Below are 11,396 nucleotides of genomic sequence, written 5' to 3' on the forward strand. Positions count from 1 at the left end.
CATTTTAGAAATATTGCAATCGTTACAGAAAAACAACACATCCACACCATGTATCCACACCATATATTAATTGACCCGTGTTGTTTCTAACACCAAATACGCATTTCACTTGAACTTCTTAATGTAAATAACGACAGACTAACTCAATTACTGTTGACCCTGCAAGAAATCATATTTTTCCGCGATTCAATTGGACAATAACAATTCCTTATAGTTTACACATTTAAATGTTTGTATATAAATCAAATTCAAACGGAATCATAATCGAATATATATATTCGATTATGATTCCGTTTTCATTTGTCTACATTGATGGTGAATGATAGACAATATTTTTGTTTGGTAACCATTGGGTTAACTGTTGAAGAGGAAAGTTTACTCAATGAACTTGTCGAGGGCTACTGCACGCGCGGCTTCAGCTCAGGCACCGCTACGTCAGAGAGAGACCCAGCCATGCTAATATTGGACAACCATCGCACAAAGACATCTACATTAACCTAGAATTCGAATAGATCTCTCAAATATTTCAAATGTGAGCTATCAAATACAATTAATTGGGTTACCATGTCCAGTATGATTTTCGTTGACAGTTTGTGCCCTTAAGACAACATTGATATAAATTGCATAGGTACATTTGATTATATGTGTTATATTGTCTGGATGATCTTTGCATCGCAAGACAATTATGAATTGAACATTATCAAGGCACTGATTGTGCAGTATATTTACCCAATTTTCTCAACTCAGAGAGCGATTTGTATAAGAAATAGTCTTGCAAGATATTAGACTACCAGAATAGTGTTTTTGCGGAAGCTCATGCGCATGCTCAGGGCAAAATATTATGAGCTCGCAGCCGTTACCGAATAGGATTTTCTCGCTGAAGCTACTTGAGCTAAAAAAAGAATCACCTTGGTAAATATAACTCTTAAATAAGGCAGAAAATGAATAAATAAGTTAATTACTCATTCAAATTGGGACATAACACTGTCGGCGGTTGATTAGTGAAAAAATATGATGTAGGCTGCAATCATGGAGAGATCTTAGCATATCAATTTGTCTGCAAGCAATCAAACGCAAGCAAAATATGTCCATGCATGACAATTTTAACATTTAACATAGAAATGTTTAGCTTCACCAATGCAAACGAGGGTATGAGAATAAATACTGTGTATTGTGACATCAATTATTACTTTATATATATATATATATATATATATATATATATATATATATATATATATATATATATATGTATATTATATATATATATATTTTATCTCTTTAAGTGTCAAAGGCACTTATGCTATCATGTTTCATTCAAATCAAACTCCGGTTTAGAAAAAAATATACTGGAAATACAGAACCACAGTGTTGAGAAACAAAATATATTGAGGGCAAAAGACTTAGGCCAAACATTTCAATATCAGGACCTAATCTGTTCAAATTTCAACAGAAACAAGTTTTGTTATTTAAAAAAAATGCTCCCCCTAATTTAATTTGTACAGAGGCAAATGTACTAGGCTACGTTTACAGTCTTATTCAACAATCCTCGAAATGTTTGAGTAGATAGCAACAACAACAAAAAGGGTGTAATCTTGTTCACGCATCTGTGAGGCCTACACTTTGCGTGTCGGAAGTAGATTATGATTATTTTTTATATCCTGGTACTAAGTCCAGTCATCCCTATCTATGTGTGTGATCTTCAGTTTTTTACATCAACATGGCAAAATGGGATAACTTAACTTTGTTTCTTCTTGTTTATAGCACAACTAGTTGGGTCACGAAATGGGTTGTTGGAAACTCAATAGGCTATAGTATTTTCTAATAGAAGACTAATTAAATATAAAAAGGACTAACGTTTTATGTGGTTCTCTGCAAAGTTGTAGATAATGCTCGCATCTGGTTCAATGTATTTGCCTGAAATTCAATAATATTAGGCCTATAGGTTGTTTCTGCATCACATTGTGTTTGGCTCTCCGCGAGCAACAGTTGCTTTCGATTATTTGGTGAAGACAGTAACCTGTAACAACACACCAGGCATTTTCTGATGCCAAAGGTCGGTGAACCACTCTCGCCATAGACGACACTCCAAGACTCTCCTAATACTGCGGAGAACTTGGTGGCTAATCTAATTGAGCGTTCCGTTGTAGAGACAACAGTGCACGTGCTTCTCATCGTTAATCATTTTATAGTAACACCATCACTGTGAACATACCATATATAATAACCTCACCGGGTCCTTTCGTTTCAACAAACCAATAAAATATCGAAGAGGAAAAGTTAAGAAAACTTAACTGCCTGTCACTTGTGAAAGTTCACAAAGGTCGCCATAAATCTCAAGCTCTAAGACTGCAAGGCTATTCACAGTTAACTCATGTTCCCCCTCTCTCTCTCAGTGTGTGTGTGTGTGTGTGTGTGTGTGTGTGTGTGAGAGAGAGCGAGCGGGAGACAGAGAGGGAGGGGGACGAATGAGTGAAGAGAGACTAAAAGAGGGTTTGTGTGAGTGTGTGTAAGAGAGAGAGAGAGTGAGTGAGAGAGTGGGGAGCGAGCGAGAGAGAGAGAGCCCGCGCGGGAGGGAGAAAAATGAGGGAGCGGGAATCAGTTTTCGGTTAAAAAAAAAAAAAATACGTTGTTGAGTTTAGGAACGCAGCTGAGATCTATCTGCTCTAAAAGAAGCACACACGTTTAATTTTTATGAAAAAAATAGGACTACTAGGAGTTAAACAAGGTACCAAAAGAAACAACTAAAGTTAGGAATATCATAAACAAGTGTCCTGAGCTGACTTTTAAAGAAAGCCGTTAAGCACAGATTTTACACACCTCCACAGATTTACACACCTCCACAGAACCCTACTTACAATTACTCCACGGTTGCTTTCCTTCAAAAGAAAAGTAACCTTGAGAATTTAAATATGGCATAAATATGAAAACTCACCTTGCAATTTAAAAAAAAAAAAAAAATTCTCGAAGAGGAATATGTTGTGGGAATGATTGCGGAGTAGATAAGGCCGCAAGCAGAATGAAGGACTGATTTGAAGATTTTCCTCTTTTTCTTTTTTCCGATGTCTAAAATAAAGAATGTGAACTCCTTCCTGGGACAGATTGAGGGGTAAGGGATGTGAAAGACTCGGAGTTATAAAGCGCCGCTTGAAGCACTCAACGCGTCTCTGAACTTGATCAGATTTTATGTGTCCTGCAGCGAGTCAGCGGCTACCCTGTGAAACTCGCTCAATGGCACGAATTTTTGGCTAAGCAAAAAATCTCAGGATATTACAATTACTGCCATCTTTCTTTCTGTCTTTTATTCTTGCGTCTTACGCCCTATAGAGCTTTGCAAAAAAAGCCCCCTCCCTTCTCATGCGGCTTCAAGAAAGCCACATTTCGGATCTCTGCCAACTGCATTCATGTTCTCAGCTAATAAGAGTCAAAATGCTAAAATAAGATAGATAGATAGATAGATAGATAGATAGATAGATAGATAGATAGATAGATAGATAGATAGATAGATAGATAGATAGATAGATAGATAGATAGATAGATAGATGTTGTAAACGGGAATGATTTACTGTTATTACACGTGTGTTTTGAAATACACAATGTATAACCAAACGTTACAAACGTATGCCCCCACCAAAAGGCACCAAGTAAAATGTTATCTTTTTGCCCAATGCAGAGACGATTAATTGTGATTGTTGGTTAAACAACATGCTCGTGACTGAATTATTACACATGTAAGCCATAGGCTGAAGTTAAGATAATGATTATTTTTCCTAGAGTTCTATCAGATAAACACATTTTCAGTAACTTTGTTAGGACAACCTAAAACAAACATTTGCTATGACTATTGTCCTCTGGTTATTTACAGCTTATAATAGAGATTATTCAATTTTTGAAACGGGAGATAAACAAGGGTCATGGTATTGAAGCGACAGAACGCTCGCCCCGTTACCTTACCTGCAAAATACTGCCTCCACTAACCAATCAAATTAAACCACTGAGACGAACTGCCATTTTCAATACCAAATCGTGCCAATCAACAGACATCTAGCCAATTAACTTCCTTCTTTGGCGTCACGTGCCAAAGGGGGAGCTGAGCTCTCATTGGGCGTCATAGCACTGCCTCCCGAGTTCATTTATGTGCAGGGAGTGAGTGATTGACTTTATCAGTCCAAGGACATCATTCGTCTGGAAAGGGGGGGAAGTTTGATCATCTTTTTCACGGATCCCAGTTACGGGAGTTTCTCTCTGCTGTGTAAGCGAAGGATTGTTTTTTCGTTGTTTTGCTTTTCTACTTTTAAATTCTTATTTGCCGTTTCAACGCACTGAAATCGGGTTCCCGTTATTCGAGGTTAGAGTGAGCTCCACTAACCTGGAGTTTCAGTTGAATTTTATTTTATTTCGTTATAAGTTCGCTTGAGACCAATGACTATGCTCCTTGACAGCGGTCCGCAGTTCCCATCGCTAGGAGTGGGAGGTTTCGGAACACCGCGACACCATGAGATAGGGAACAGAGACCCTGGTTTGGGACTCAACCCCTTCGCTGATTCATCCCACTCCGCAGCTTTCAAACTCAGCCCTGTGGCTCACGATATAGCCTCCAGCCAGACTTCAGCTTTTACCCCGCAAGCCAGTGGATACGCAGCTGCCCTGGGACACCATCATGGCGGACAGGTGGGTTCGTACGGCGGTGGACCGTTCAATTCAACCCGGGACTTTCTATTCAGAAACCGTGGCGTTGGAGAGTCCGCTGCATCGAGTGCCCAGCATGGGATCTTTGCCGCTTCTGCGGGGAGCCTGCATGGACCCCCTGGAATCTCCGATAACCCAGGACATCTGTTGTTTTCAGGGCTCCATGACCAGGGCGTGAGCCATACTTCACCAAGCGGACATGTAGTCAACAGTCAAATGCATCTTGGTTTACGCGGGGACATTTTTGGAAGACCCGACCCATACCGTCCGGTCGCCAGCCCTCGGACAGACCCCTACGGCGCTCAGCTCCACAACTACAACCACCCAATGGGGATGAATATGGGGATGAATGTGCCGACACACCACGGTCCTGGGGCCTTCTTTAGATACATGAGGCAACCCATAAAGCAAGAAATGTCGTGTAAATGGATAGATGAGAACCAGATGAACCGACCCAAAAAGACTTGTGAAAGGACTTTCAGCACAATGCACGAGATGGTGACGCACGTCTCCATGGAACACGTTGGCGGCCCCGAGCAAAGTAACCACATTTGCTTTTGGGAGGATTGCCCGAGAGAGGGGAAATCATTTAAGGCCAAGTACAAACTCGTGAACCACATTCGAGTGCACACTGGAGAGAAACCCTTCCCCTGTCCATTCCCTGGTTGTGGAAAAATATTCGCCAGGTCTGAAAATTTGAAAATTCACAAAAGAACACACACAGGTAATTCACTTTTCTCATGTTTGCTGACAAAAACCACACGTTTACGTTGACTATCCATAGACCGCTATTTTATTTTTGCAATAGGCATATTGCATGGGAAAGAGAATAGGCATATTGTGGAGAGATTGTTGCATTTTATAACTTAATGCTCGAGAGAAGGCCGCAATTGGTTTGTAGTTTATACTGGGATATATAATAAATACGTTGGAACGAAAATACCCATAATATTATTTTATGCACTGAAGATTGCATTTGTTGAAGGATCGGATAGTCTAATTTAAGCCTATCTCAAGATATATTAAATGTGCATATTTTGACGTTGGCATGTGTGGACATATTTCTCGATTAGAGAAGCTATTCTGCACGCTCTCGAGGTGTTGATCGAGTTGTGTGTGTATTAAGGGAGAGGCGGACACATACTTTCTCAAAACGAGTGTGAGTGAAGTAGCCTAAACTACACTACGATGGACTCCCTCTGTGCATGGTTTTGTGTGAGTCTGAACAATTGGCCCGGTTACTCTCTCTCTTGTTTTACTGGGCTGGGCTAAAGGCTACTACTCCATCCTACAAATCAGTGCAGCAGTTGGGTATTAGCATTGTAGCCTAGGTAAACACACTACGACAAGGCATACAACCGTTGCCTAATATCAAAGTACATACTACATCAAACCCCTACAATAGCATTCGCTGATCCATGTTTGTGCACGTTTATGTGTATCCTAAAAATGTAGGCCTGTATTGAACACATGCTATTGCTATTCACAGGGCAAACGTCATCAACGGTGAACATATGCATATGTCGTGGTGGGAGGCGAATCAATCTACTTTGTATAGGGGTTAACGAATTGTGTTTATCCCATCTTGCAGGTGAGAAGCCGTTCAAGTGCGAATTTGACGGCTGCGACAGACGCTTCGCCAACAGCAGTGACAGGAAAAAGCACATGCACGTGCATACTTCTGACAAGCCATACATCTGCAAAGTGTGCGACAAGTCCTACACGCACCCCAGCTCTCTCAGGAAACACATGAAGGTAATTACCGTGTCAATTACACCTTAAACACATTCATCCATTGACCCAGACTGGCTAATCAAAGCATCAGCCCCGAAACAGAATCACACTCAGCTGAAAGTTTTCACTGCGTTTTCAATAGGTTGGAGTGTAGCATAATGTTCATTTCCCAAATATTACTACTTACTTGGAGGCTAAGTTTCAGAAGCAAATTACGCTGCAAACCTTCAATGCAATAGCAATTTGATAGATCAAAGGGTCAATTGTAAATGGACTTATGTTGAGTGTTTATCAGTGTGTAACATTCGTAACGTTTGTAACGTTCTTCTTCAAGCTATAGGCCTATAGATAGATCAAAATATAATAGCAACTCCTCATGTATTTTTTAAATTATTATTATTACAGGTACACGAGTCTCAATGTTCTGAGTCCTCTCCAGCAGCAAGTTCTGGATATGAGTCGTCCACACCACCAGTTCTGGTGTCAGCGAACACTGAAGACCCAACAAAAACACCACCGTCAGCCGTTCAAAACACATCTGGGCACAGCGATGCAGGACTGCCACCCAACTTTAATGAATGGTACGTTTGAAGTCAGAAGCAAGCTCTCAATGTGGACAAAGAGGTTTTAAGGAAACCTTAAAAAGTACTCACACCAAGGTGTACACAAAATGGGATTGGAACAACACGAGGAGATGAGAGCAAGCCAGCAGCAGCAGCAGGCCTCGTCCTTTCTCAGGATTCGAAATGTGACTTTTATTCCGAGTTCGAAGAGAACAAATAAATCATAAATAATGAAATAATACTTTCTAAGAAAAAAAAAAAACTTGTTTTCCCCCCTTTTTTAGTTTTACAGATTTCAGATAATTATTTTATTTTTCATTGTATGTATTTTCTCAAATTTTTATTTAAAAAATAATGGAGAAGGAAGAATATTTCACGGTGTTTTATATAATGGTGACACACTACTGTCGCCTTTCAATTGATTGTTAAAAATTCAGACAGTCTTAAGAAACGTGCCAAAGTCTTTGTCTTGAACTTGAACAAAAAATAAATAATAAATAAATATATACTCGTGAATGTATTTCCTTGTTTGATGGGGTCGAATTGTCAATGTCTGTTTTCAGGTGGAGAAATGTGGTATTAGGTTACGATTGTTACCGTTAAATATAACGTTGCCTTTTGTTAATAACGTTGTAAATACATATTCATGATGCCATATTTATCAATTTGTAATTTAATTATGGATATAAGTTCTAAAACTTAAATGATATTTATGAAAATGTTTTCTAACAAGACTGTACAGTTTTGGGTCATAACCAGCTAGCATTAAACAACTATGATCAACTATAAAGCTCCAATATTGCGATTGTATCTTTTTTTAACCAATACATGTGTCTTATTTGGATCTAAGATATCGTCTATATAAATGTTATGGATTTGTCTATATGATGCTGATTTTTCCATCACTTATTGTTTAACTTGTGAGACCATTGACATGTAAATCATCAATTCTGTAAATCTGAATTGTAATCAATTGAGTTGGCAAACTATATAAAACGGTTCTGTCGTATCTTTTTGGTCAAATTATCTTTTTTGTGTATTTGACTTTTATAGAATCCGAGAGTAGAGTTCATTTGTAGCATGATTTCTGATTCGAAAGATCCATCAGCCATTGACAGATGTTATACCTAGTTCATTCACGAATTCCACACCAAGGTGACAATATTTGGAGTATTTCAAATTCGGGTCAAATACCCAAACATATGAGCCAGTACGGCATTCCTTTATAGTTCCAACAATGTCTTTGTGCAAGTATGTTTAAATGTGTGCATCGGCAACAATGAAACTGTCACAACACAGTATCTTCAAAATAAAAGTTTTTTTTGTCTGTCAGCTTGCATTGTTTTAAATGTAATTATTCTGTGAAACTAAGCGTGTTATTTGTTATAAGTATTGTGGTGTTGCATATAGAGCAGTTTGATTATACATTTGCTTGTTTTGTGTGAATAACCTGTCGAGAAAACCTTTTTTGTGAATTAAGTCTAAGGAACACTAATAGTTATAGGCTATGTGGGTTGAGGAAAATATGTTCAGTGGCACAAAAAGTTACAGCATTGCATTGTAACCTATTTTCAAGAATTTAATCTTATGCATACCACAAAATATATTGTGCTTATGAGAACGATTTCAGACCACCAGCACTACTTTTAAAACAAAATGTAAAAACAGTACCTCGTAAGTGACAGTGATATATAAAATACGTTTATTTAAATAATTTAAGGAATATATGTTTTATATACTATTTTCTATACATTAATTTAAAATAAATACTTTTTTTCTTATTCCCACAACCCTTATGCTCCATGCCCTGAAGTCGGAGCACATTTCTGACTTAGAAACGCAGCTAGAATGTGATGTTGTAACACTTTCTGGGAGAAATGGGTCACACTCCAAGTTATTCCTGAAAAGCAAATGTTTTACTGATGAACTGTGTCACTGTGCCACAATCGAGGCAAACGATGATACAACAGCGAGCCTATTCCTTATTTAGCGGGAAGATACAAAGGTTCATTGTACAATTTAAAGTAGGCTATCGTTTGTTGGTTTGTTTGTTTTACCAACTATTTATGAAGAAATGTGAACAAACATTTTGAATGAAATAAAAATAAATAATTAAAACTAACGAACTGTGACGTTTACCATTCTTTGTCATTGTTGTATTAGCTTATACTCTCTGCTAAGATCATATAGAAATTACATTGTCTGTGCGAGTCGGCACTTCACTTGAACTTGACACTGAGGAAGGCGCCATTTTAGCATCTTGTTTCTGGGAAGATGGACTGGAAAAGTTATCGACTGTAAGCTACTTGGTGCTTTCTAGAAGGAGGTGCGATTGGGCGAAACATACGCCATGTGTGAATGAAAGTGCCACTTAAATGGGATCACAACGTGAGAACTATCAAACTAACAACTACTAAAAAGTAAGCCAAGAGAGTGAGGCAAATGAGGACATGAGTTAGCAGCAAAGTATCGTCATACAGCCTATTAGGCTACTCAGGTTGCCAAAAGTAACCACTGAGCACCACGGCAGTCGTTCCACGCATGCGTGCTGAGTGCTGCTGCCAATGTATGGGCCACTACAGCGGGAAATAGTTTTGAGAAACGTTGTTGTAGCATATCATCGAGTAGTCTCATGAAATATTAATTGTATGTAGGCTACTCTACAAATATTAAATAATATCAAACTATCAAACACAAAGTGAATTAAAATAAGTCATAATGCTAAACAATTGACATGCATTAGCCTAGCAAAAACCCTTGAAAAAAGATCTGTTTCCCAACTGTTCGGCTAATCCTCAGCAATCATGGGGGAGACAGAAGCCTATCAAGTTTGAATTATGATTTAACTTTACTCAGTGATGATTATAGGCTATGATTGTAAATTAATGTTGTATAGATATAAGACTTCGTATTTACTACACAATATCTTTAGACCTACCCCCAAAGACTCTATACCCCCACTTCCAACCCTGCCCTACCCCCATCTTCAAATATTAACAGATTTAAGAATGTATTAAAATTCCGTTTTCCATCCTCTTGCACAAGCGCGCTCTTGTATTTCACCAGGACATTTTTTCTTCTTACCCATGCAGTTCAAGTTCTTTCTAGCGGACCCCATGACGTCAAAAAAATGGGATAGGCTTTCCCTACGAGTGGCTCTGTGAAACAACGCTCACGAAAGCAAAGCCACGCATTGATGATGGCATATCGGAAGAAAATACTAAATAATACCTTATTCAGACGAATACAACCTAATACAAGCTGATAACTCCTAGCATAATCGTGTTTTGAGATGATGAGAAAACTGGGTGTAGGCCTATATCCACAAGAAAAACATGAAAGGCTCCTTTTTGGGGACTCAATGGGATTAGAAAGCGCTGGTAGTCACATGGTATGAGATGGGTAGCGGTTGTCTGACAGTGGTGTTTGTGAATACAGTAGTAGGCTCTATGTATATGAATAGCATTAACATGAAGTGTTCATTCATTTTGACATATGGACGGGGATATATTTGGAACCATAGAACAGCTTTGACACCGCACACATTCATCTATCCACGACTCTAGCGCTCAGAGTCACATATGTGCTCTCATCATATCTGGAGTAGCCAATAGTCATCTATATTCAAATCTATATCATCATCTATAATCAGATCTCTTCCCAACTGGCAAAGTCCGCATAAATTGTTACGGGTTTAGTACGTTTACATGCACACTACTAATTCGATATTACATTGATTATGACACAAGGCCGAGTATGGCAATAGTCGTGTAAACACATTACTTTGCTTATCTTAATCGGCGTGAAGTCAAAATCGAAATAAGCATACGCGGATTAAAACACCTGGTTTTCTGAGCAATCTTTCAAATGATTAGAACATGTAAACACCTTAATCGGCGTTTCAGTGGTGTAACTGTTCTACGCATGTGCTAGCACCAGCGGAGCGAGCCTCCCTCTTCAGCGTGAGTGAAGTGAGTTCGAAACAACTGAATGCATACGTTTTAGAAGTCGTTTCCACATACACACTTTATATGTGCAAACTCAGCATCAAATATGCCTCCCGAAAAATAATATGGTGGCTGTGGTAGAACGTTTATTTTGATTGGCGTTTTTTTGCATTTATCAGAGTGCCATCAGGTAGCCTGATTTCAGATGTGTCCATGTAAACAGGATTATTAGGGAAATTCTTCTTCTTGCAAAGCATGTAAACGTTTTAATGTAACTATTATATTAATCCCCCCCCCCCACCAACCTACCTACCTACCTTCCTCCCCCCGGCACGTGAGTCCATAAGAGGACAGACAGATACAAGCAGGTTCCGAACGCTTTTTGTCACGCAACCGAGTTTGTGATCTTGATAAAGTCTCTGGATAAATTATCTCGCGCAAGGCGTGCTGCAAAGTGAGAGTG

The 11,396-nt window shown here is 38.8% G+C and overlaps 1 protein-coding gene across 1 annotated transcript; it reads left to right on the forward strand.

Moving 5' to 3' along the window:
* The first annotated feature begins 4,146 nt into the window (after positions 1-4,146).
* Positions 4,147-8,318, forward strand: LOC112256179 (zinc finger protein ZIC 3-like). Its single transcript, XM_024429231.1, has 3 exons — positions 4,147-5,413; positions 6,281-6,444; positions 6,829-8,318. Exons 1-3 carry the CDS (start codon positions 4,423-4,425, stop codon positions 7,012-7,014), a joined length of 1,341 nt encoding a protein of 446 aa, XP_024284999.1. The 5' UTR covers positions 4,147-4,422; the 3' UTR covers positions 7,015-8,318.
* The last annotated feature ends 3,078 nt before the right edge of the window (positions 8,319-11,396 follow it).

Source organism: Oncorhynchus tshawytscha, linkage group LG08 (assembly GCF_018296145.1).
Source record: "Oncorhynchus tshawytscha isolate Ot180627B linkage group LG08, Otsh_v2.0, whole genome shotgun sequence".
Taxonomy (NCBI): domain Eukaryota; kingdom Metazoa; phylum Chordata; class Actinopteri; order Salmoniformes; family Salmonidae; genus Oncorhynchus; species Oncorhynchus tshawytscha.